We start from the raw sequence: 26,948 nt of genomic DNA, 5'->3' as shown, positions 1-26,948 counted from the left end.
AGGAGTGAAAGGCAGCACTGGATACAAGATGAGCCGTGATTATCAAGTGCTCCAGACTTTCATGATACTGTCCAGAGAAATGTGTTGTGTAAAGAAGCCCAGGAACAGTCAGAGAACTGGAGAGGGCTCAGCCAAGGGCCTGACTGGCTGCTGTTCCCCAGAGAGGTCTCTGTACCTCGGGAGCATCCTTAGCCCACTGGATCAGATCTAGGTTTTTTACTTCTGTACTCTTCTCACAAACCTGGAAGTCTATAAGATGTGAGTTTAGAAGGTGTATGTCTTGGGTGCTACTGAGCCTCTACTTTGTAAGCAGCTCATCCTTTTTTTGATCTCTGGAGGTCAGTGCAACCTCGTCTGCCACACCTGGGGACTGACTGGAGCCTGCAATGACAGGAGGGTGGCCTGGTTGAGGGCAGAGGTGTTGCAGAGCTCTGTCAGGGATTAAGAAAATGCAGGTCAGCGATGCAGCTTGCTGCGACGTGCTGTGGAGTTCTTGGAGGGAAAGGATGGAAAAGGTTGCCTTTGAGCCGAGTGTCACCGAAGTGGGGAAGAGCAGATACCGTAAGGGTAAGAGGCTCCAAGCACTTACGCTATACTCTGTGCTCTCACTGCAATGAAGGTCCAAACCCCTTGGGAGGGGTAGCACGGAGGATGTTTTCCTTTGCAAGGTCTTGACCAAAAAAGAAAATGTTGGGGTCTCTGAGAGATGATCTGTCAGGCTTCTGAGGCAAGAATGTAGCAGTCCTTCAAAAAGCAAAGCAAAACAATTTCCTGGCCAACAAGCTGTCACTGTGTTTTTGTTCTTTTCTATACAATGCAGAAGATGACAGATACAGCGTTTATATCTAGACTGCACCACAGATTTATTCTGTGACCTTTTAGATATGCATGTGGGTCTAGATTTCTGAATCATAGTTAGATACCCAAAGTTGGCATACTGATACTGTGGGATTATTTGAGCTTGTTTTCAGAGGTGCCGAATAAACCTGGCTTCTAGTAAAGTCAGTGGGAGAAGACAGGCAGTGTGCCTCTGTGCTCAGCCCAGCTGTTGGTGCACACGCGAGGACCTCGCCAGTGCCTTGCACAGAGCTGGCACACACCAAGCATAAAAAGGCTTGCTGCCCCTTGTGCAAATTGACTTTGTCAGGAGGGGTCCTGTGGCCCAATAAGATCTGCTTAGGAAGAGATAGTATGTCCCGTGGCTCGGGGCATTACTGTACAAATTCATTTTTGTGCATTTGCAGAATGCTTTTTTACTTAAGGACTTGTGCAAAATTACTGACACTTTTACTGCCAAGCCTTACAGGGCTTGAGCCCACCGCTTACCCTTCCCGCATCCTAATCTACAAACTTATTTTCTTAGCTCTTTTATCCACTCTGTTTTCCCCTGTAGCAAAAGAATCTTGACTCCTAGCCTATTTAAGACCTGTTGCGATGATATTTTCTGTCATTGGTGTGTACTAAATCACTTTGTGTCCGACTAGCATATCCGAGAAGAAATAATTGTTCTTGTAGTACACTGCTGTGATACTGTATCTTTGAACAAAACTGATTTAGGGCCTCTGGGTCTCCACTGGATGTGTGCTTAACTGGAGGCGTGTAATATCATTTTGTCCCCTACAAGACTCAGGCTCGTTTACTTTTTTCCACCAGAACAAAGCATAGTTTTCATAGCCCATGGAGGTGCAGACTTGAGCATTTGAGTGCCAAAGAAGGTGCACACCTACAAAGATCTCGGCAGCAGCAGGAGTGAAGGGACTGAGAGTTATGTTCCTACCTTAAGGCTAAGCTGACACTTGCATGTTTCTTCTCCCAGGACTACACCATCACCATGTACTTCCAGCAGAGCTGGCGGGACAAACGCCTAGCGTATAATGACCTTCCTCTCAACCTGACCCTGGATAACAGGGTGGCTGACCAGTTGTGGCTGCCTGATACCTATTTCCTGAATGACAAGAAGTCCTTTCTGCATGGGGTGACAGTGAAGAATCGCATGATTCGGCTTCATCCTGATGGGACTGTCCTGTATGGCCTGAGGTAAGTCTGAAGGGAGTTTTTGTCAGTTGTGGCTGAGAACAATGACATCTCATTTAAATTTTCACCTATTTCCGAAGAGACTCTAGCATTTTCTTTAAGCACAAGCAAGGATCAAAAAGACCAAAAGGTGCTCAAATGTTGCTAAATTTTAAGCATCTGCTCTTTCTCCAAGCTGGAAATGGTTGTTTCCCCATACTGCTGTAAAGAAATATGGGAGATGGGAATAGTTGGTTCTGTGCATTTCAGGTCACTATCACTCATTTTGTGCAACACTTCCATTGGAAACTCATTTTCAGTTGCTTATAATTTTTGGCAAGTTTGGCCTATGGAGATAAGACTTCATTAGTCTGGTGTCTAAGGTTGAATTTCATAGCGTTTGAGTCAAATCACTTCAGTCATTTTTGAATGTGAGATAGCATATGTGTTTCTGTACTATTAAAAAACGTCTCTTGTCTTTACCAGAGCACTTCTAAAGATTGAGGCTTGAAAGTTGATATTTAGTAGGGAAATAGTCCTCAGTGAGGAGACTTTTTGTGGTTTCTGGAATAAATTAATGTAACCAAGTTCACAGCCTTTGAAAGTGCTGTGCTGATGCGCAGTGGAGGTGGCAAAGGTTGGCCTTACTTTATTATCTGGAGGTGTGACATGCCAGGGTACATAGGAAAGTTAAATGGGAGGAAGCAGAGGGCTAAAAGGGAAGTTTTCAGCCACAGGTAAGACTTAGATGCAGGTTTTGGACCCTACAGCTGAAATCTAGGCAGTGATTTTCTCAATCCTCTATTTGACTGCTTTGAGCTGTACTTCTCACAGTTTTTTTTCCCCCTCTTTTTGACTACCAAAATTTACAGCTGGCTTGTAGACCTGCCTCCACATTCACAAATGATTGTGATAGCAGCTTTGGGATTATGTCCCAGTGCAGCAAAGGGGGAGGAAAGACCTTTTTCTCTCAAAGAGGCTACACCCACCCTTCTCATTTACAGTATCAGCTCCTCTGCTGCTTCGTGTTGTGTGGTGAAGTCTGATTTTATGATGATTTCCTCCTCTTTAACTAGCAGAGGGTAGGGCTGGATGTAGGCATTACAAAGTAGGAGGCTGCCTGGAGCACCATCCTGCTGGGGCAGCAAGGTTGCTGTGCCCACTATTTTCCCTGTGACAGAGCTGTGGAAAGCCAAATGAGCAGCGGCAGCTCCTGTTGCTGAGGGCCAGGCTGGAGTGATCATTTGGGGTGATGTTTGTACTTAGTTGTCCTTCCAATTAGCAGATGCCCATTGTTGCCGTTGCTGCAGGCCTGGAGACAGCAGAAGGTGTGACAAGCCCAACTCCGTGGCTCAGTCCCAGCTCTGCCTTTCTCTTCCTGGGACAGGAGCATCCAGATCTCTTTACCTGAGCACCACAGTGATGATGTTTGACTTGTACTGCCAAGGATCCCTGAGCAAGTTTTGCTTACACAGCAAAAGGCATGTAGCTTTCACCCAGATGACTAACACAGATTTTCTATTTTGTGTTAAAACAAGAGCAAAGGCAGGGCAAGAAAATGCTTTGACTTGGGGCAGGTAGGAGCGTGAACTTCAGCCAGTTGGGGAGGAGGGAGCGAAGAGATACTAAACTTGTGTTTCACCAAAGCTCAGGTTGCTCTCTGTTGCTGAGTTAGCCCGTCTGAGCAAAGAGCTGCCTCCCCTAGCACGCGGGAAGTCTTAGCATGCACCTGCACAGCAAAAGAAGCAGAAAGGCTAGTATATAAATATCAGCTTCAATTTAGTCAGCTCAAATAATGAGTGGTGTGAACCCTGCAGCACAGGTGACAAGCAGTGGAAGTCCTTGGAGGGTTTGCACTCCTGCTAGTTCCAGCTAGGAAGCCTGCACAAGCACCTCTTGCACCCTTCCCTTCCCAGCAGGGCCAGTCCCTGGGGCACATGGCAGAGCTGGGAGGGAAACTGTCCACTCCCTTGGATGGCCAGTGTAGATGGGCGAGACAAAAGGAGAATTGCATTCAGGCCAAAAGGAAGAAAATGACAGCTGTTTTGCAAAACCCTGTTATTTCCGGGGCCGTAGTAAGAGCTGCCTGTTTTGTGTTAACTTTTGCCTGTTTTTCCTGGAAGCTGCTCTCTTGCCCCTGGAGAAAATAGCAATTGCAGAAACCAGGCACTGAGCAATTTCAGCTACTCTTCTCTTCAGCGGGAGCTCTTGGGGCTGTAGCTCAGGGCAGGGTGGCTTGCTTTTCCTATCCTGAAAACACACTGGGTTTTGAGGGACAGGCCCAGTACCTCTGAATGCTAGAAGTCTCTCTAGCTTTATTCACAGGGGTATGGGCAATGTTTTCATTAGGGCTTCCTTTCTGCACTGACTCCTGCACCTGTGATTTTGCTGACAGTAGGAGTCCTAGGAGTGGTTTTGCAGGTGCAAATAATTGTGAAATAGTCAATAATACATAGACACATGCACAGCAGGTGTAAACAGGTACAAAAACAGTGATCACATTCACCTGTGTTCCCTTTATTGCTGTAAAGCTGCACCTGTACTTGCCCTGCAAACAGGAGGGAAAATGCACATCCTCCTTATGTTTTGAAGCCTTTTCTTGTTGGCTTCTCTAGCGTCCTCTGGAAGGATTCTTAAAATGGAGCTGCTCTGATGGAGGAAGGTCAAAGAAGACAATTTCTGTTTCTTCTCATTTGTTTGCTTGCTTGTTTTTCCACAAGCAAGATACCAGAGCTCTGCTCCTTCTCCTGCTACCTTCTTGCTAGTCACTTCCCCCTCCTTTGAGCTGATCCTGTAGCAAAGTGACTCAATCATGCTATTTGTGGAACAACAGTCATTTTTCTTTCCAGTAGTCTCTGATGTCAGAGACCTGGGAGGATGACACCCTGGCAGACCCTGGCTCTGAGCATGTGTTCAGGTGACCTGCAGGATGAGTCTCAAACCCTGGATCAGACCCCCAAGGTCCGAGTTCTGTCCAAGTTGACAGAAGTCAACAGGTATTTTGTTTCTAACTTCAGTGAGATAAGACCAGGCTTCAGGTACCTTGTTTCCATGAGTAAACGAAGCCCTTTCTTCCTCTACTTTGCTCCATTGTGAAAGTTCTGTGTTGAAGAAGCACATGCTTGTTTTCGATAGAATTAGCAAATAAGTGGATGAAGGGAGTACGGCAGATGTAATATAACTACATCTTAGGAAAGCATTTGATACAAAAGCTTACTCCAAAATTAATTCACATTGGGCTTTGATTAAAAGCTGGTTGCCAGGTCTTCAACAAAAGGGATGCATAAACAGCAATGGATTGAATTGGAGGAGGCAATTCTGGGACTGCTGCATGGATGGGAGGTGGGACTGGTATTTCCTAACTCCTTCCTTTATGAATAGCAGATGGCATGAATCCCAGAAGGCTAAATGGGGGCCTCGAGCCCCGATATAGTCCGGAAGGCACTCATATCTCTGTGAACACGAAGCAGTCGGCAAGTATGTATGGGCTGTGATGGGAGGATACAAACCCAGTTGAGCTGCCAGGGCTTTAGGGAAGCGTGACCTGGCATGATGGTGTCTGAACTTGTCTAGCTCCCAAACACCTTGCTGGAATTAAGTGTCTGTCAAGCACAGAGAAGTGTCACCTGTGGCACACAACAGGAAAGTGCTAAAGCAATATAGAAAGCATGCAATATGAAGGGAGGCTTAAAGCAGCTACCCACAAAGACAAAGTAATCAGTTTTTAGGGTAGCAGAGCTAGATAGATAAAATAGTGAGGAAAGGCTAGCTAGAACCAGCTGAATTTAATGTATTTTCTCCTCCTAATGGCTTTTTGTCAGAAATTGCACTAGTTTCATCAAATTTTAAACAGAAAAAATTAGGGAGAAATCTTTCATTTAAGAAAAAATGTTTCAGAAAATGTTGACATTTCACTCCTAATTTTATGTAGAGAATTTTTCATTTTTATGTCAATACTTCCCTCACTATTTCCGGATGCCTGTACTACCACTGCTGACATTTGAGTATCACACAGAATCATCAAAGGCTTTCTCTGGACCTCCAGAGACTGTCTAGTGCACCCCTGCTGTAATATTCAAAAAGCTTTACATTCTGAATCTTCACATTTGAAGTCATTAAAGACAACTAGTATATAATGTGGACTGAGATTATTTCCTTTTCTAGACCATGTTGCCTTCATTTGATAGTGAAACAAGTTGACACTTGTCAAATGCTAGTGTCATCAATATTTTGCTATCTGTTTTCAAAGACCTAAAAATAGAAAATCTGTAACAATGCTGGAATTCTCATATGGTAATCTGAAACTGCATTCAGAAACCAACTTAAAAATATCCGTCAGGGTGCTCTTGAAGCTATTTAATTTAATTCTACTTAAGGACAAAACTGAATTCCAGCAAAACCGGTGCTTTGAGGAGCTCCAGCTACATCCCCCTGCTTGCAGGGGAGTAGTAGAGGGGCTGAGGCTGGCCTGGGAAGCAGGCGCAAAGCTGAGTGGACAGCAAGTGAGATGCGATGCCTGGCTGGCAAGGAGCCCAGAAAATGTAAACTGAGCAACTGAAAAACTGCAGAGGAATTTGATGACGGAGAGAAATTCTCTCCTGTGTGGTGAGAATAAGGGATCTCCTGCGAAGGTGGTGGTTGGGAGGTGTGCGTGTGAGTTTTGCTTTTTTTTGTGTCCATGGTAGCGCAACGAGGTGTATTTTAGAGACAAGGCAGTAGCGGTGCAATCTGGATGTAGGCAAAGGTGCTGAGACAAAGCAGAGCACTGAGACCAATGACTACTCTCCTGGGAAAGCGGACCCCCGTCGTCCTCATCAATGTAAATGTTTGGTGCTTGAAGCAAGGGGGAACGTGAGTTGTTATACTTCCAACAACTAAAAATTTGCATTTTAAAAATAAGAAAATCTGAGTGTATCTGCTTTGGCAGCACTTGATTTCTACTTATCAGAGAGGTAAGTTCCCATCTGCCAGCTGTTCCCTGCAAAGCAGTGGCTCCCAGAGGAAGCCAGCCTAGCACTGCAGCAAGCTACTGCTGACCCATGCTCAGGAGAGATCGTGCTTCTGGGCAAAGCAGCAGCTTGAGCACCACTGTTAGCTCCCCTTACGCAGGGAACAGACACAGTCTAATAAATCCGCATTTAGCATCCCACCTAGCTGCTCATCCAAAACCGGGTAGGCTGCCAGCATCAGAGAGCCCCTCTGTCCCTTGGGCACGTAGACTGCTTGGGTGGTAGGGCTGGCAGAGCTCCTCGTGTGAGTCCAAGGTGCCCCGTGCCTTCCTGCTGTTAGGTTGGGCCATGCTGGAACTCCTCTGGGGGGCTTTTGCTTCATAGGTCCCAGCTCCAACCCACCTCTTAATCAGGACTTGGTCTTGTCTGCGTTACGTTCCCCACATCCCAGCCTCTTACTCCCAACTCCAGTTGGTTTCTCCCACTTCTGTTTGCAGCTATCTCCTTGCTCTCCGCATAGATATTATGTGATTTCTTGCAGAGTAGAAGCCTAGTAAGTTAAGACTGGGGAGCTGTTCTTTCTCTGCACCAAGGCTACTGAGAAACTTTCTGCTCCCATCTTACAGGCTAAAAGAGAAGAAATCCACTATTTTCCTTTTTGCTTTCCCTTCCCTCCACGACAGAGGCTTCTCTGGAAATTGGTGAGGTGATTTAGGCTCTACCCTACTTCTGGAAGCTCTGCCTGCTCCTCCTCAGTAGGTTAGACAACGGAAATCTCTCCTTTGGCAGGTTGGGTACAAAGAAGTGGATTTATATTTATCTAGCTGGCCCCCAAGAGCTGTTGCTGCAGATTTTTACTGTTCTCACCATGGAGCTCTACTATGGGTCAGTTCCTTAGCGCAAAGATGTGGAGGGACAGGAGTGGAGTTGGGAGAAGAGTTAATTAGATGGATGTGAGGGGAAATGAGAGAATTTAATTAGGAGCTTGGTTCCCCACTTAGGGTTAGGACAGATCCCCATGTGTATGTTGGCCCCCATGGTTGGGATGAGGTGCTTAGCTGGAAGCACTGGAAAGAAGTTTAAGAAATGAAAAGTTTAAGAAAAATATGAAGTTTCAGAATAATATCTTAGAAGCTGAGGAACAAATTGGAGCTAGCTAAAACTGAGCCAGAGCTGATCCTCAACCCTTAATGATACAAGAACAGGCAAGCATCGTCAGTGCCTGGCTCAACTTGTTGCCTGTGCCCCATCTTCCACACTTGTTTATTAGCAAAATAGAGGTCAAGACATATCTAAAAGCAGCTGATCCCCAGCATCACCTCACAAGCCACTGGAAGGGCTTGCATGGCCTGTACCCACAGTTCACCGTAGCAGCACTGGAAATGCCTCTTAGTCTTCCTGTTTGCTGTCCTATCCTAGTAATCAGTCTGAGTCCACCCCTGGACCCTGTCTATTCTTGCTAAATCCCTCAGGTTTATATCATGGGTTACTGTTCTATTAATTTAACTTTATCCAGCCTCATGCTGTTAAAGGAAGGGTTCTTCTGCTCCGTTAAGTGCAGGTCACTGTAATCTAAAACAACTGTAGTGGATAAACCTCTTTCTAAACATATTCCACTCAGATGTTTCTTGCTCCCGACTCCTGTTAGCAGCTTGCGAGACACAGTGCAGTTGGAATAGAATACAGAGGCTGAAAAGCAAACCTTGCAGTGACGGCAAATCACCTTGGTATTCTCCCGGGGCGAAGAACTGGTTGATTTAGGTGACTGGTGCCCTGTGTACTGGTATAGAAGATTTTTTTTTTCTCCCCCATCTAATTTGAGTGCAGTGTATACTGTTATTTGTTAAAGGATGCCTATGCAAGCACGGATGTTTCTGTAAATGGAGTGACCTTAGCAGGATTGTGCTAAGGCTTATTGAATCCGTTTTAGGTAAACGGACTCGAGGAAAAATACTCCATATCCTTGCCTTATTTTTGGTTCCAAAATGACCTCCAGGAGTTTGCAAAGATCATATCATGTTAAAAGAATGGCAAAATTCGCCAAGGGTTTATAAATCCCTCTGGGCCCTTTGAAGTTTGTGCTTAGAGCCACCTGGAAGGTGACACTTACCAGCATGTTTTTCTAATCGACTTTGAGAATGTATGGAGTAAGAATTTGGTTTTGTTTTTTTCCTCACATTCAATAAAACAGCAATTTTGCCTCTCTCTCTCCCCTTAAAGTCACTTGAATTCTAAGTTTAACTTGCTTCACGAAGTTAGCCCACGCAGGTCCTGCAAAACCCAAGCCATTTCCATGTAACATCCTTGCTGCTGCTGTGAACTGCTGCGAGCTTTGGGAGTTTGTATCCCTGAGGGACAGTAGCATCTTCAGCCTCTTGGGAGATCTGAGATCCATAAAGTTGCAACCAGAACCTTAATATTTATCCTTTGCTGCAAGGATGTGTTTGAGTGTGCTAGTCATCAGATACTAAAATTTAATCCATACCTGCACAAAGCCGTAGGAGCCTGAATTGCTGGCTCTGCCTCCCTTTGAATTAGGAAGGAGGTGCTGGGGGTATCTGAGCTATTCTCCTCCTATTCACATCCATACTGAATTTTAGATAGCGTCCTTTTGAAGCTACAGGTACAATCTGCAGATGATGCTGTCTTATATCTATTCTAGTAAATTAAATATCAGGGAACATTCCTAGTTACTTGACTTCAGTGGTCCACACTGCTGAATTGTTACATGATTTTAATCCATGTCCACTAACAGTCTCTCAGGCATTCCCACTTACAGTACAGCAGAGGCTGATGACCATTCTCATCACGCATTTTGCATGCAGCCAGACCCTTTTTGTGGAGGGTAAGAATTTAAAAGTATGGACACAGGCTGTTCCATCCCAAGCTAAAGTGGTGCCAAAACCCAGTCCCAGGCATGTTTAGTTTGCTAGTACAGACACATTTAAGATGCACATCCTTGCAAAGTAAAATACTGAAGTATGAACTTAAGCAGAAAGGGACCGCACTTGCTTTAGAAATCCCTCCAAGGTACGTAACTTTCCCTGTCTCCCACCCCAGTCCTCTTTAGAGAGTCTGGACCTGCTGCTTTTGAAATCAGATGGTATTTTGGGGAAGCAATTTTTTTTCCCTTTACACTTGTGGCTGGCAAGTTTGTTTCTCCTGGCACATTGGAGATCTGGAGGGTGAAATGGTGGATGAGGGCCTTCAGAGTAGAAGTTTAGAGGCAGATTCATCTGGGAAAGAAGCTGAAGGAAGTAAGCAACAAGAGCAAAAGAAGATGGAAAGGAGAGATTCAGCCAAGGCAGGTTTTAGTAGCAGGTCTGAGCTCTATGCTACTCTGTGTCTGCGATCTTATATAATCATTCTAAATAAGACAGAAGAAGCCATTAATAAGTAAACAGCAATGAGGAGGTTCAGAGAGGGAATAAAAGGGCTGCTGGTATGCATGTCTGTGAGGAAATGAAATATTTGTGGTCCACTGGTGTGCAGGAGAAGTTTGAGCATTCCTCTTTGGACTACAGATGTGATAGAACAGTCCCACCCCACTGTCTGGCTCAGCTTACAGAGGCTGGTGGTGGAATAGGAGGGTGAAGTTGCGTTATCCTTTCTGTGGTGAAGTTGCGTTATCCCTTCTGTGCTGGCAGTTGCTAAGTCAATGCAAGCTTCAGGTGGACATTGCTTCCTTGCTATAACAAACTGAGACCCAGCACCCATGCTGTGTGACTTAGAGCTTGATGGCTGCTTTACTGGAAATTGTCCCTACCTGTCCCTTGGGTTGAAGGATGCTCTCCACAGTGAGTTATCTGGGCTACCTCAGGCTTCTGCTGAGGTCCTCTGGGTGCTGATGCAAAAGGGGGATGTTCATCAGCCCCCAGCCTACCAGAGCTACTCGATATTCCATGAATGCATGCTGTTTTTTGTTGGGGTTTTTTTTTTTTGAGATACATGGGGGTTTCTCCATAGCTCCGTCTCCCCCCTCCAAAGAAGTATGCTGCCTTGCCAGCAGTGCAGCCAAGTAATAGGGCAGGGAGGACCTGGCTCCTTGATAGCATGACTGCCTGAAAGACCTGAGGAGAAGTAATTAGGGCAAGGGCATTAATATGTCCTTTTTGTGGGAAGGTAGGTAGAAGGTTTGCGACACATGAGGGGGTTGATTCTGAATCCTTAAGGGGTGAATAGAGATTGACGGAGTAAAGGGGAGCTTGTATGGGAAGAGGGTCATGGCGGCCAGGTTCAGGAGCTGGTGGGAGGCTGGGAAAGCAGGCCGCTTTATTGAGTGCATCATGCAAAAAGCAGGCAAGCTTCTGATGGGCAGTGTCTCTGTGAATACCCACCAAAGCAGATGAAATTTCATGACACACAAATATTTGAATTTGAAAGGGGATAGGGATGGGTTTAAAAGCAAGAGAAGAGGAGAAGAAAGGAGAAGATACAGCCTGGCTAGGCTCCAGTGCCATTTGTAATGTCACAGAGAACATGACATTCTTCCCCGGTGTCCTCCCTGCCCCCCCCATGCTCCTTTCTCTCTTTTCTCTCCTCCTGGAGGCACTGTGCCCTGTCTGAAAATGTTTACAGGGGAATGGTTTGTTCTCTGTCTCTTCATCTCCTTTCTCACAGAGTGAGTATTCACTCCTCCTCTGCTTTCTGTCTTTTAACCTCTCGTTCTTCTGCTCTCCTTCCCCAAGCTCATTCTCTCCTTAGTTCTCCTCATCCCTCATCTCTCCTCCGTTCTCTTACTCCAGTGGCCTCCTGTCCTTTACTATGTGGTCTCCTCTCTCTCTTCTCTACTCCTGCCTCCTCTAGTAATGCTCTGCCATCACTCTTTCTTCCTCTTCTCATTTTTCCACCTCTTACTCTCCTATCACCCCTTAAATATGTTTGCCACTATATGGTCCCTTACTGTGCAGCCATCACCTCATACACCTGTCCAGTCAGTCCTCCCTATGCAGTATTTGTCATTTGTGCTAAGTGAATACATCTTTTTATGCAACAGCTCAGAGCATATCAAGGTGACACGTTTATAACCGTCAAAGCATTAGGTACAGATTGGTCCCATGGCCTTCTGCACCAGCCATGGCATGTGCAGTGACTCATCAAGGTCAGTGGTGTGCCCTAGTCTTGCTCTAGTCCCCTTTTGGCTGTAAGAGGTGAACGGAGCCTCTCATCTTTTTGCTGGGTCCATATTATGCAGCCCCCAAAGGAGCTAGAAAAATCTTTTGTTGGCCCCTCCAGGGCACTGACGCTCTGTTTTTTAAGGACAAGTGGGCGGTGCAGGCTTCACTGAAGTTGGTGGGTGCTGTGTGAAGCAGCAGCAGGCAGGTCTGCCTTGGGGGAGTGGGAATGGGGTTGCAATGCATTGACCCTGGGGATGGCAAAGGGCCATTGGTGTCTAGGATGCTTTTGAGATCTGAAGAATTAAAAATCCCCTTCCTTATTGGGATACCATTTGTTTTAACCCGGGAAGGGCTGGGTTTTAACCCGGGAAGGGTTTAGGAAGCCCAGAGGCAGGATGTAAGCTGAACCCAGCACCCCAGGCTAGCTGTCTCTCGCATCTTATCACACTGTGGGAGCACGAGATCCAGGTGGTCCTGTACTGCTGGTCCCCCAGGGCTTGCTAGATACACCTGCACTGTAGGCTGTGGTACTGCTGCAGAAATGCTCCAAAAAAGCAGGTGACAGCAGTGCGCAATTGTGCTCGTCCAGGCTCTGGAATAAAACCCGCAAGTAGATGTTCCCAATTCTCACTTGCCCAAGCAGTGTTACAGTAAGTTCATTAGAAGCTCTGGACCTGGAACCGGCTGGGATGTCTCTGAAGGTTGCTGAATAATGCAGTGTAGATACATCCACCCTTTAATCTGGAGGAAGGGGAAATGTTATCTGATTCTCTGGGATTGACGCCATCTTAATCTGTTTTTCTCCTTTCCATTCTACTGTCTCTAAGTTCTCTTTGCTTTGAATCAACAGGGCTAAATTCTGCTCTGATGTAAATCTCTGCTGATGTAAATTGGTGTGATCTTGCAAAAATCAGTGGAGTGGCTCTGGATTTATGCTAGCTGTTAGTGTGAGCAGGATTTGGCGCATGGAGTGTGGTAGCCATAGCTCACTGTGTCGTGCTCTGCATTTCCAACAAGCACTGCAGGTGATAAGCAAATCCTGCTGAGAGGCTAGAGGGTCCCTCTCATGCCAGAAAAGGCTTCCTCTAAATGTCCTTTGTGTGACAAAGTTAGCCAGCCAGGCAGCAATCTTGGGACAGACACTGTGGAAAGGTTTTAGCCCACAGGGTCCCACAAATGGGGTGGAAAATTTTCATCTAATACATTTTTGCATCTCGCACTTCAGGGATAATAGGAGAATGGGAGCATAGAAGAATTTGTAGTTGCTATTTCCCACAGGTACAGTATAATATGCACAGTATATGCTGTGTGCAGCACAGGGGGATGAGTCATACCTGTTCGTGATTCTTTGGGTCTTGGAGCAGGGCTGTGAGGGACTCTGCCCCTGCCACTTCAGGCTATCCTGGCAAGGTGTAGCTACCTCCAGGTGTACCTTCATATCTGCTCCTCCACTATGGTGTCCTGTGCCCAGGTACCCTGGTCCAGGAGGATTAGGGTGGGAGAGGTATTGTATTTCCAGCATTGCAGAGATGCCAAATTTGGAGGCTATAAAACCAGTCCTTGCAATCCTGAAGGCACTGTGATAATTTTTAAGTGGTTCCTGTGCTGTTATCCTTCTCCCGCTCTGTGCTTTCTCCTACACCCTTACTGCATTACAGATAAAAGGGTTAAGAGCTCACTTAGGCCCCCTGCTCGGGGAGAGGGCAGTTGCAATGTTGTATCTAGACCCAGTGAGGATATATATAAATTCCCTCCGTCTCTTCGGATCTATTTATAGCACGGCAGGCAGTGGCAAAGGCTCTCCTCAAGGCTTCATCTCCTACAAACAGTCTTCACAGACAGCAGAGAGATAAATTTAGCACACGAGATTTCTTAAAGAGACAGCTGCTCAGCGGTGCACGCTCGCCTTCCCTGCCTCTGTCCCCCCTGCCCCAAGGTATTGCTGTTTCAAACCAGTGATTATCTTTCCTACTCTTCTCCCACCCCTTCCAATTTTCTGTCCATCTGCACCTGTCCTCCCCCCTTTTCTGGTCTGTCTCATCCTCCTTCACTGATTCCCGATTCCCCCCCGCATTTTTTTTTTTGGGTTGTTCGCCATCTCATTCTCTCCGCTCGCTCTTGTCTGTCTTTATTCCCCTCTCTCCCTCTCCTAGGCCATAGGGCTCAGAAGATAACAAAGCTTTCTCGTTAACAGTTCACTGGTTATGCCTACATAGTAGAAAAATTTGTAGCTTGATTAATGCCTTCCAGATGGTTAATTGAAAAAAGAGGGGAGGAATGCACCAGTCTCTCCCCCCTCTTCAGCACCACACACACACGCACATTGCACAGGAAGACGACTGCATTACAGGGTGAGGGGAGCAGTATATTTCAAAAATAAGGGCAGCCTCTTAACTCTAGGGCAGCATGGCCAAGCTGGTAAGTTAACTGTTGATTCGCTCCATCCTTGCTTCATACCTACTTCCCCCATTTAACCCCTGCTCCCAAAATGCCCTAGCCTGGAAAATGATGCTCCTTCATGTGCAACACAAAACATGCGCTCATGTGAACCCTCCACACCGGTGCAGCCATTGGCACATGCAAAATTTTTGCACCTGCCATGCAAAACTGTGCTGTGAGCACTGCATGGCTCTGCTCCCTGCCCCCGTGTGCTCTGATGCCCACCCCTAAAGCAGCACAGACTCTCTTTCTCTGTGTAATTGGGGGTGGGGTGGGGTGGGGGAAGGAAGAACACCTCCCCCCCAAAATCTCAGGCAAATCTTGAACGTGAAATCACTTGCGCAAGACTGATTATGTTAACAGAGCCAAGAGTTGATGGAGCAGCAGTGATGCACTTCATTGAGAAGAGAGGGCCACATCAGTGGGCTCCCGGTATCCAGATTTGGTGGTTTGAAGATATATGCAATGGTGGGGGGGCGGGGAGGCTGGCTTCAGGTCATCAGGGTGACTGGGGAGAAAAAGGGGAAGACATGATAAATTATTCCTCCGCATACCTCATTGCAGAGCAATTTAAACAACACATTTTCTGTTTTGTAGACATGTGTCCTCTGTCTCTCTTTTACAAATAGAAACATCTCTCCTCTTCTCCCCTGTCCATAGCCCTGCCTACTCCCAGTTTCTTTGTCTCCCTCCTGGAAAGACAGAGGAGGAACACAAATCCCTCCCCACCTCGTTAATAAAGATACTGCTTTGCTGACGTGAGTCACGAAAGATTTAAGCCATGCAGTTGAGGGTGAGCCGCATCCAGTCCCCCACCCCACACACCTCCCTCCCTCCCACTCCGGCTCTCCCTGGTTACCAGGGAAACAGCAGCCCCAAATGCTGCCTTTTGCGTCTGCCTTTCGTTCCTCCTTTTCTTTTTTCTTTTTTCTTTTTAATATATATATATATTTTTTCCCCTTCCAGAATCACCACCACAGCTGCTTGCATGATGGATCTGAGGAGGTACCCCCTGGACCAGCAGAACTGCACACTGGAAATCGAGAGCTGTGCGTATGCCTTGCACCCTCCTCCCGCAGCACCCCACGACGGCTATACGGTGCCACGTGCACACCCCCCTCGGCAGGGGCTGCCCACCCAGGGGTTGCCTCCCTGGGGGCGTTACAGGCCACCCATCCCTGAGAACATGCACCAAGCCCTGTGGCTCCTGGCTGAGAGTGGCTGGAGACCTGCAGCCGCCCCGTGGGCCACAGGCAGGACCCATGCCCCCTCGTCCAAGCTCCCCCTTGAGGCAGCCTCACCGGTGAAAGGTGGAGCTAAACAGAGCTCTAGCAGCAGGTTGGGCACTAAAATGCTCCTTGTTCCCAGGAGGGCTGTAAGAGCCTCTGTTGACACCGAGGAAGGCCTGGGTAACCTGGCCTGACCTCGTGGCTGACCCTGCTCTGAACAGGAGGTGGGACTAGAGATCTCCTGAGATCCCTTCCAGCCTGAATTTTTCTTTGACTCCTATAAAAAGCATGTTCTGACCACAGCGGCGAAGGAAGCCCAGCTCTCCCTCATAAAAATGCACCGCAGTATCCCCACAGGAGCGGTCCAGAACAGCAGATCTCACAGTAATGATGATGCAGCTTCAGTGGTGATTATCAGAGAATTGCTTTTTTCATAAAAGAGGTCCCACAGCATCCATAGTCAGAAAGCTCTGTGTTGCCTTCACAGCCCTGCCTGTGTCTGGGAGCCCCAGCTCCCGCTCGTGTTTTGGGTTGCTTAGGATGCTCAGCAATTGCGGCGCTTGGCGTGGTGGGTAATGGAATGTAAATTAGGCACTAATGACATGTCATTTCTGGCACTTTTTAGTATTTTGAGAATAGTTTATGGTACAACCAAGAAAGCAGAAGGCAGAGAATTACCCACAGTTCCCCATGTTGCGATTTTGTTCTTAATGGGACATGTCAAGCTAATTTGTTAGTCAAAGCTATGTTTCCTTGCAATGTTTCTAAGATCCACACAGAGATGAAGAGGTTCAACATTTATTTCCTCAGAGCTTTTGTCTTTTACACACTTGGTGCATTTGAATCTGCGGGGCTATACGTTTTGCTTGTTTCCATGTCCACGCAGCTTTGGAACAATAATCCTGTTCATGCCTTGCTTAAAAAAAAGGAAAAAAACACCAAAATAACCCTTTAATGGTGCTGGAGTGATGGATTTGTAAAGCAGCAGTGGGCAGCAGGAATTTCCCTCCCCACAGCAGCTAGTGGCAATTGTGGGACGGCTCCCATGCGGACTGCGGCTGTGGGACCTCTTTTTGTGCAAATTGGCCTGGCTCACTCCGTCCCACCTCGCAAAACAGCAGAGAGCTGGGTTAGACAGCTTTCCTAGGGCAGGGCAGCAACCCTGCCTGAGCTGTGTGGTTCATCTCCCTGGATGTTTTGGGTGTCCTGCCTTGTCCCATCACCACCTTTGACACTGGTACCTTCCCTTGTTGTCCCTGGCCCCAAAAACTGTAAAATGCCCGTGGCAAAAGAGGCAGTGGCCAATGGTACAGCCAAGTGATGTGAACGACGCTAGAAGGGGATCACAGGAGAGCCCGTCCAGGAGATAAACCTATATCACCAATGTAGGTTTATCTGTCAAAGATCTGTTGATCAGACAGGATACCCCCTGTCTTGAAAAGCAGCCCTTTCTACGTACACCCCTGCATAATGGTGTGCCAGTATTCAAGTGCGATGAGGTAGGCAATAGCCAGGGTGTTAATCTGACATTTTAAAATGTTATATCAATACTTTATGGTGTTTAAATTTGAAATGACTTGTCTTTTTGAAAGTTCTTTTACTTTGTAAAAGTAAAATGGAAATTTGGTTCCTTTTTAAAAGCTGGAAATCAAAGTGAAGTATTTATTTTTAGAATGAACAACCTTTCCCTTTAGAATCACTTTTAAAAAATGGTTTCTTGAAAAAAAATTTTGTTTACATATTCCATAATGCCATGATCAAAAAAACAGATTGGTACCTGACATCAGCAGGTCATGGACTATATGGAGCAGAAACTAGTTAACTGAGAGATCTCCTAAAATTAGTTACTGTAATTTGACATTTTCATTGCTGATCAGGAAGTAAATTTAAAGTCACTGCTGTTAAATTTGTGGATGATGAAGACGGCAGTCTGCGTGGCTTGCTCGCTGCACATTTGAATACATCCAAATTTGAATGCATCCAGAATACATCTGAATACAGCTAAATGCAGAGCCCTATGTCTGAGTGTGGGAACACAGGCCAGACTGACAGACTGAGGGACTGTATCTGGAGGAGTACCCACTGACGAAAAAGATCAAGGGATCACAGCGACTGAGTACCACTGCTGGAGGTTTGGTAGCAGGGCTCTGACAAAAAAGGCTGGAGTGAGACTTGGTTATATAAACCAGGGGAGCAGTGAGTCAGAGGAGGGAATTGACTGGCCTCTGTATATGTGGCTGGTGAGACTGGGAAAGGGACTATGTCTAGTTCTGGTTTCCATAATGTAGAAAGGAAGTTGAGAAATCAGAAGAGGTTGAAAAAAGATGCTGAAAAGTGGTTCAAGGGCTAGAGCAGATGTTTTGCAGTAAGAAACCTAAATAGCTCAATCTGGTTTGTTTACTGCAAAGGAGATGGAGAGGTGACTTGTTTACAGGCTGCATGCACCTCTGCGGAGCATGAATGCTGGGTGGAAAGGGCTTAGTAACCTAATACAAAAATTCAGAACAGCCACCAATGTCTGAAAGTCTGAGGCCAGATAAATTCAAATGTAAAATTGCACACAGCATTTTTAGCTGCAAGTGTTTAAGCCACTAAAATCAACCACCAGGAGGAGTTGGGGGCTTCATGGCTTCTTGATGCTTTCTACAGTTGATCTCAATACTTTGCTTTTGGAGAGATGCTTCAGCCAGCCACAAATACCAGTTCCTGTGCACAAAACTGGGGTAACTGAGGCAGTGTGACAGCCTGTGACATCCTAGTGCTTGCAACAGATGAGATGACCTTCCTGGCCCAGGTCCTTCCTGGCCTTCCTTCTCTGAATCTGTGGGCTCATGCCTGTCAGTGTGTTACCATTTATTGCAGTGGGAGCAGAAGCAGGCAATGGTGAGGAGGAGGTGGAGGCCTGGTTTAGCTGATCTATACCAGGAGTAGATCTGGCTTACCATTTGGAGGATTGTTATTATTTTTTAGCAGGACATGGGTTTGGAGACTACAGAGTCATAGGATAATTCAGTTTGGAAGGGGACATCAGGATGTCTCTCATCCAGGCTCCTGCTCAAAACAGGCTCAGCTCTGAGATCAGATCGGTTGCTCAGGACTTTATCCACTAGGGAGCTGCAGTGTGGCACCATCCTGAAAGGTTCAGCCCTGATCCAGGGGAACCTTGTGCCTCTGAGGCTAGGGAGAGGAATTCCTCCTCTATGGTACGTTGGACAGCTGTTTGTTCCACTGGCTTCACTAATAAATTGGTGCTGGTTTTGGTGGCAGCTCTCTGTGGTGTACTTTAGCCTGCAAAGAGCCTTGCCAGGGATTGCTAGCCAGCTGCTTCTCTGCTGCAAGGGCTTATGGACTAGGCAGGCTGCTGTGCTGCAGTGCAGGTTGTGAATAAAAGCTATCTCTGGGCATAGGCAAAGTTCATGCTCCAAATGAAACCTTTCACAGTGAGGTACTAATTAATGCCTGTGAATTCCTCATTTTAGTACTTGTGTACGCAGAGATGCTCCTATTCAGCTCTGCATGCTGGCACGCTGCTTGGAATTAAAGGCAGGCTCTGGACTTGTCCAGAAACAGCCACGGTGCTTCAAAATCCAACTTGCCACAACCTGTGTTAATTTTCAAGTGGAGATGAGTCCTTGTCCTCGGGGACCCAGGCAGGGCTCTATGTTCATTGCAGTAGCGAGAGTGGAGCTGCATGATTTGCTCCCATGGGCCTCCTTCCTGCTGAGGCCAGAGCAACTGGAGATCTCTGAGCCCTGCTCCTGGGATTGTGGGTTTGGACTCATCAGCACTTTCAGCCTGCTTAGCCCTTGTTACCTGGCAGGGGTGGTTTGGGGTTAAAGTAGGAGGCTGTACCTTTGGTGTAGTTAACCTCTGAATGATTCCATTACCCTGAAATGAAAGAGATGAGCATTTGTTACCAGCCTGACTGCCCCCTCCCCTTTTTTTCCCTCCAATTAGTGTTCTTTTCAGCTGGCACTTTCCAGAAGTGGCTACCTATCTCAGAGATGCTGTCCACTTCCTCGCTCCAAATTTTGATTGAGGGTGTTTAGAAGAGGGTGATGCTCCGATGCTCAGATTTCTTTCTTCGCTGCTGTTGTAAATCTTTTTCTCTCTGGGAATATTTAATACTTACAGGCACTGTTTACCAAGTCCACTCCAAAAAGTACTGTGTGATCTCCCCCTTCTGGTAAAAGGATGCAGTTTTTAAAAGCAAAATGCTGGCTTGGTGCATTTGACAGAGGCTTGTGATGCACAAGTCCGTGTCATGTCAGCCATGGAGATTATGTAGCACAAGTCAAGAGCTGATGGACCATTTCCCAACTTTTCCTCCTGAATCCTAGCCAGAAGTAGGAGTTCTGACCATGTTTTTCTCTTCTCCTGGTGACTGTACTGCCAAGCTCAGCTGATGAATGAAAGTATATCAGCAGGAGAGGGCCTATGCTTGTTGTCTGATGGCACAGGCTTTCCTTTGGATCCTATTCCAGATCACCTTATTACAAATGGGGGTGCCATTTGCTCCAGCTTCTCAGCTTAATTCTCTCTTTGTGCTTTTCTGCAGATGGTTATACAGTTGATGACATTGTGTTCTTCTGGCAAGGAAATGATTCTGCTGTAACAGGAATGGAGGTGCTAGAACTACCCCAGTTCACCATAATCGAACAGAGGCTGGTCAGCAGGGAAGTGGTCTTCACCACCGGTGAGTCTCTTCCCAAAGGATGTAATGGAACATGTAAACCGTGTGCTGATCAAAGTCAGTCTGCTTGCTCCTCTGATTTAGATACCGAAGCACTAACTTAAGGTCTTCAAGACTTCAACTGCTCCTTTGGAAAATAGATGTCTTCTGTGCCTACAAAATTTGCCTTTTTTGACTGCCTATCTTCAGAGAGTTATGGGGTGATATTTTTTCCTGCAGTTATTTTCATTTCTTGGGCAAAATACCAACTGAGCTCAAAACAGAACCTCATCAGAAGGTTCTCAGCCTTTACATTATTTCTGTGATTTGCAACTGGCTCTTGAAGCCAAGGTAGGTGTAACAGTAAGCAGAAGTATATTTCTGTTAAAAAGCAAGTGATCTATAGAGTGACACAAACCCGTCTGCACATAACAGTCAAAAGACCTGGAGAGAATAATATCCTGGATGGTTGAAATACTGCCACTTGAAAAGTTAGAGGGGCTTGGATTTTGGTTACTTTATTTTGATCTGGCATGCAGTTCACTGCCAAAGCAGCGTGCCACACACCTGCGAGACAGGATGATTTTCCAAATGCCATGAAATCACTGCCAAAGTCTATCAGCAACAGTGGCAGATGGTGCTGTTGTTACAGTAGTGCCTCTGGGGCATGCCAGGAGAAGGGTCCATTGTGCATCTCCAGAATACCAAGAACAATGAGAGGCAGTCCTGGCCCCTGTAGCAGCTTGCAGTCAAAATAGCTAAGACCTGCAAAGACAAACAGGTGAAGTACCTTGTTCAAGTTATACACATGGTGCATAATAAGGAGAGAACCTAACCTCCTTTCTTCCCAGTCCACTTTTCTGATCATTAAAGACTGCTGTTCTCTTATTAGTTTAACTGCCAACCAACAGTTACACCCATAAGTCAGGGCAGCCGGCTGTGCTGCTGAAGGGACAGAGGTGGGAAGGGGGAAAGGCTTGGACTTTGTTTCACAGAAAAGAGAGAGGTGATGCTTTGTTCCTGTTAAAATGATCCTGCTCCAGTGGAAGGGCTGTAAAAGTGCTTATTGTTGTTACTATCCCCATTAGGTTTGCTAAAAGATTAGGAGGAAGTTGCAAGAACTTGAAAAAAAAAGACTTGCAGATTAACTTAAAGCGTTCGCATATTTGCCCAGTCTGACCATAACCTATTTTTAGAACAGCATGGGAAATATACGATTCAGATATTCATTGCTGTTTGGAGGAAAAGTTAACACAGGAAACAATGGAAAATCATCTCAGTGCATCCAGATATAGGGTTAAAGTCTCCTGTGTAAGACTGTTACTTATTGGCACATACCATAACGGCAGTTTCATCTGAGTTCTGAGTAGACATTCTCCCATGGTATTTGACATGACAATATTACTTAGATAGTTTCCTTTCTTCTTAATATTCTGAGCAAAATGAGCAGACTCTAAAGAGCCTCTCCCTAAAGCTGATAAATCTGCAAAATCAAAGCAAGGAAAGAAGAGAGATTCCTCACTATCACTGACTCTTGAGCACACATTCCAAGTGAAATTTCAATTTCTAACCTTTTTAACCATAAATACAGCCTTGCCCTCCTCTCAGACAACACTTGCCTTTAATATTTCATTGACAGGTTCATATCTCCGCTTATCCTTGAGTTTTCGGATTAAGAGGAACATTGGTTACTTCATCCTCCAGACTTACATGCCATCCATCCTCATCACTATCCTGTCCTGGGTCTCGTTCTGGATCAATTATGATGCTTCTGCTGCACGGGTGGCACTGGGTAGGTACCTTTTCACTATACATTGAAGAAGGTATTTTCTGAGAAAGTCAGCTAGAACAGCTCTGGGAAATAAAATACTTTTTTTTTTTTTTTAAGATGAGGTAGCAGTGAAAGCAAATCAAATAGTTCTGTCAGATTTCCTTCCCAAAGGAAGGACATTTCTTCCGAGAACAAGCCTGGGAGTATTCTACCTGCAGAGACACTTTTTTGTTAGAAAAGTTGGTACCTCCAAAGCTTTAGCCCGAATTACTGGAATCAGTAAAAACTATGCTGTAAATTTCTGTGGGTGCAAATTTAGACTCTAACAAAGACATAAATGGTCACATCTTCTCAGACATATGATACTGTGACATGCCATGAGCACACCAGTGTTCTCACTCTGGTTTGTACCTATTTTCTTGAGAAAAAGGCTGGGCACCTCTTAATCAACAGGTGTGCTGGTATTATGTTAGCTGGATGATAAATTCAGAGAATGGGTGGACAAAGAGCAGTAAGGATGGTAAATTAATGGCTAAGATAATAAAAATAATTGAAGTGGCATTACACATTCTCATGATATTTCATGCCCCATACAGACACTTTTTGCACCTGAAGACCTTCATTATCAAGGCAAATGTGGGACAGTAGTTAAAAGTCCAATTTCTTCTTAAACACGTGCTAGGGATGTTTTCCTATATGAAGAAAAAATGAGGTCTTTTAAGCAACAGAAGGGAAGAGGGGGTGGATTGCAGATGAGAATTTTGAAGAAGGAACAGGAGAAAGGGTGGATGACTGGCATATGAGAATGGGGCTGTGCAAAATTATAGAAAGTTCAGAGGAAATAAAGGCAAAGGAGGAGGGAGAAGGTTTTCGGCTGTGAGTGGAAAAAGGATCGGAAAGGCAATCAAGCAAAGGTGGAGGCTAGGTCTTACAGAGAAGGTCTAGGGGCTTAAATTAGATCTAGGAGAAGACAGAGCTTTGGGTAGAGTCAGAGGAAGGACGGTTTGTACAAAGGTGTGTAAGGGAAAAGATTTGGCTGTGGTCATTTGGAGAGACTGGAGCAGAGAGACAGGGAGGGGACAAGAAGAACATTACAAATTATAAAGGTAAGTTGCATTGCCACTAGTGTTACCAGTGAGGGGAGAAGGAAAGACCATGGCAGACATTGCTGGCACAGTGACAGTACAGATAGAAGGGTGGAGATGAGATGCCCAGCTGTTGAATTTCTGCTGACATCTGGATTCACAGGAGAAGACAGAAGAAAAACACTGTAGTAGATCAGGACTGGAACAGCTCTCCCTGAGCCATTCCTGACAGCTCTCTGTCTAACTCAACAACCTCCTCTGGGTACTTTCACTTGGTCATACTGTTAGAAAGCTCTTCTTGATCTCTGTCCTAGGTCTCCCTTACATTTTAAACCACTGAACTTTTTGTCCTGTTCTTAGCTGACGTGGAGAACAGGTTATTCCCCCTTTGCACCAAATTTCTGGATATTTAAAGACTGTTGTCATATCTCCCTATTCTCTACTCTTGTATGAACTGAAAACTCTCAGTTCTTTCCATCTTTTATCAGGAATAACACCAAATACATGGTAGGTGTGAGGGGGAAACGGGACAAACAGAGGTCCAGCATGCACAGAGAGAGATTTGGGAGCTATCACTGCAGAGGTGGGAGCTGAAACCAGAAGGACAAATGAAGTCATGAAGATTGAGAGAGCTGAAGACAACAGATATGATCTGGGGAGCTGCCAACAAGGAGATGAGCAGTAGAGACAGTAGAAGAAAAGATGATCAGCAAGGTAGTAAGAAAAGCAAGACAGCTGAGGCAGAAAAGAGAGAAAAGAAGACTAGTTTGAAGAGGCACAGCTACTGCCCCAAAAGAAGAATGAAGATCCATTGCCATCTTCTCAGAGCTTGCAGAAAACTGTTGAAGAGACAGATTTGGGGCTACCCTGAGACCAGAGAAGGGGAGAGGTTGAGAAGAAGCCCAAGAAGAGGAATGAAGGCCATGAGAATAACTATGGTGCATCGTGCTTTTGGAGACCAAGAAGGTGGAAAAAAAAATAAGGTGGTCAATGAGACCAAGAGATATTTATTTCAAGCAGTAAACATAAGTAGGCCTGAAAAGGAGAGAATGAGAGTCATGTGAGGAGTGTATAAAGATAGCTGAAGCAGTGCATGGTAAAAGGAAAGGTGAAAGGAAGTTGGGAACTGATGTGATCAAGGATATAGATGGAAGGCTACGAGGTAGGCGAAAGAAGAGAAAGCCACGAAGGGGGAATCTCTTCTTCTTTTCTCGTATTCATGGCATTGGAAAGACAAAGCAGATTATAAATTCATGCCAAGGGTACTGAGCCATTCAGTAGTGCCTAGGGAAGCCCAGTGTGTTCATAAAGTGGAAGAAAGGGAGGAGATGTTGAAAGACTGAGAGCAAAACTGAATGCTCCCTACCTCACTGAGGGAAAGAAGAAGGGTCAGGGAGGACGTAGAGAACAGAGAGAGGTTGATCCCCATCACCCTGATGATATTCAGTTTGGACATTTTCTCCCACTGTTGACTGCTGGTTTATTTTCTGCAGTGATTTATAGTGGACACCAGGGTTTAAAATAAACCACAGTTTCCTTCCCAATTGTGCTGCTCCATCACTCCTGATGTTCAGCCTGGCTGGGAGGAGGGATGGGGAAGCTGAGAGTACCATTTCAGGAAACTCCCCCCCCCCCACACCTTGGTGACAGAGTGCCTGCCCTCTCCTTGCAGGGGTCACCACGGTACTTACAATGACTACCATCAACACCCATCTGCGGGAGACCCTCCCCAAGATCCCTTACGTCAAGGCTATTGATGTTTATCTCATGGGCTGTTTTGTCTTCGTGTTCCTGGCACTCCTGGAGTATGCTTTTGTCAACTACATATTCTTCGGGAGAGGCCCCCGGCAGCAGAAGAAACAGAGTGAACGGATCAGCAAGGCCAACAATGAGCGCCACCGTTATGAGGAGAAGAGGGTGAGAGAGCAGGTTTGTCCCCTTCTTTCATTGTAGCAGGAGAATTCAGACTCTCCACTGTTCATTCAGCTCTGAGTGAGCTGTGGAGCAGCCTTTCTCCTCATCGCAAGAGATGAACTCCAGTTCCCTTGTCTGGTATACATATGTCTTCTGAACTTTGCAGACAGATGCCTAGAAAGACCTCTTTCCAGTGATTACCAGGAATTTTTTCTCCTTGATCGTTTGGTCGTCATCCTGAGTCCTCATCAGGATCACATTACCCAAATCACAAGTTTGCTGCAAGTGCAGGTAGCTGGTCCATCAGTTCCAGCATTAGTGGACAACCTTTTCAGATGCAGAAATCCAGGATGCAGGGCTCACAGATAACCCAACCACTGCACACCAAAAATAGTTCAAAATAATCCCTTTTAGTCTGATGGCATGGCCACATGTGCGCCGTGCATGGGACATCCTTGCTACCTTTCTCTCTGTCTCCCCTTTTCTAGGTTGACCCTTACGGTAACATCCTCCTCAGCACTCTGGAGATGAACAATGAGCTGCTGGCCACGGACATGATGAGCAGTGTTGGCGACTCTCGAAACTCTGTCATGTCCTTTGAAGGCTCAGGAATCCAGTTCCGCAAGCAGCTGGCCTCTCGAGATGGATTTGGTCACCACCCAACCCTAGACCGCCACGTCCCACTGACCCACCACACTGCGGCCCGCAACCGCGCCAACTGCCGTCTTCGCCGGCGGTCATCTAAGCTGAAGCTCAAAATCCCAGACCTGACAGATGTCAGCACCATTGACAAGTGGTCACGAATCATTTTTCCAATCACCTTTGGATTCTTCAACCTTGTTTACTGGTTGTACTATGTAAATTGATGCCTGCAGCCTCCAAGAGAGATAGGGACAGACACTCAGACAATGACAACACAGGAGTGTTGTGGTCTTTTGGGTTTGGGTTTTACTCTTTACTATCATTATCATTTATTCCTTTGATTCATTAGGTTTATTCTAAGCTTACTCTTCTCTTTTCAGCACATGTAGAACCATGGAGTGTGGGGTGGGGATAAGGGAGAGAAGGGTGTAAGGGGAGGGTTTTTGGTTTCAGGGAGGGATGTGTTTGTCTCAATTTTGGTTTCCTGCCGATGGACTTAAACCATTGTAAAAAAAAACAAAAAACAAAAAACAAAAAAGAAAGGGAAAAAAAAGAAAAAAGACAGAAAAAACAACAAAAAACAACAAAAAAAGAAAAGTTAAAAAAAGGGGGGGAGATTTAAAGAAATTGAGTCAAAAACTGGTGTGGGGTGGATAGGTTATCTTTGGCTGTGCTCACTAATGCGCTATCCTCACTTCCATTTCACTACTGAATTTCATCTTTCTCTTCTCGGCATTATTATATTTTTTAACCTTTCTTCTGTCTCTGCTCTTAACCCCCTCATGTTTATTCCTTCATGGATTCATGAGATCGTGGGGTTTCATTCTCATGCTAAAAGATTTCTCTTTTCTTTTTCTCTTTCCCTCTCTCTTGCTTACAAGCCTAAAAGAATCTTTTAAACCAACAAATAAAAATAATATTTATTTTGGAAGAGCTGGGAAAGGGGGGAGGACAGGGCAATTATTTGGGAGGGAAGGGGCAATGTGGGGATATGGGAGGGGGGTGGGAGGAGGGAGCTTATCAAAAACAAAGGCACATTTGCAAGTTGCCTTTTTCCACCTTCAGGAGTTTGCAAGCTGTTTTTCCTGTGTGAATGTGTGTGTGTGTGTGTGTGCGG

The 26,948-nt window shown here is 45.8% G+C and overlaps 1 protein-coding gene across 2 annotated transcripts in view; it reads left to right on the top strand.

Annotated features, from left to right (window-relative positions):
• Positions 1 to 26,163, top strand: part of LOC104140915 (gamma-aminobutyric acid type A receptor subunit theta) — a 76,645-nt gene extending 50,482 nt beyond the window's left edge. The window contains exons 4-9 of one of the 2 annotated variants that reach the window (XM_009669930.2): positions 1,817 to 2,037; positions 15,485 to 15,567; positions 20,306 to 20,443; positions 22,059 to 22,211; positions 24,948 to 25,204; positions 25,678 to 26,163. In XM_009669930.2, the coding sequence (XP_009668225.1) occupies positions 1,817 to 2,037; positions 15,485 to 15,567; positions 20,306 to 20,443; positions 22,059 to 22,211; positions 24,948 to 25,204; positions 25,678 to 26,055 (1,230 nt within the window). In that variant the 3' untranslated portion in view covers positions 26,056 to 26,163. The remainder of the gene's footprint in view (positions 1 to 1,816; positions 2,038 to 15,484; positions 15,568 to 20,305; positions 20,444 to 22,058; positions 22,212 to 24,947; positions 25,205 to 25,677) is intronic. The other variant, XM_009669931.2, reaches the window with a different exon arrangement.
• Positions 26,164 to 26,948: the final 785 nt, after the last annotated feature.

Source organism: Struthio camelus, chromosome 11 (genome assembly GCF_040807025.1).
Source record: "Struthio camelus isolate bStrCam1 chromosome 11, bStrCam1.hap1, whole genome shotgun sequence".
NCBI classification, from domain to species: domain Eukaryota; kingdom Metazoa; phylum Chordata; class Aves; order Struthioniformes; family Struthionidae; genus Struthio; species Struthio camelus.
The sequence above is the reverse complement of the archived record's forward strand: the minus strand, read 5'-3'. Positions and strand labels throughout refer to the sequence as shown.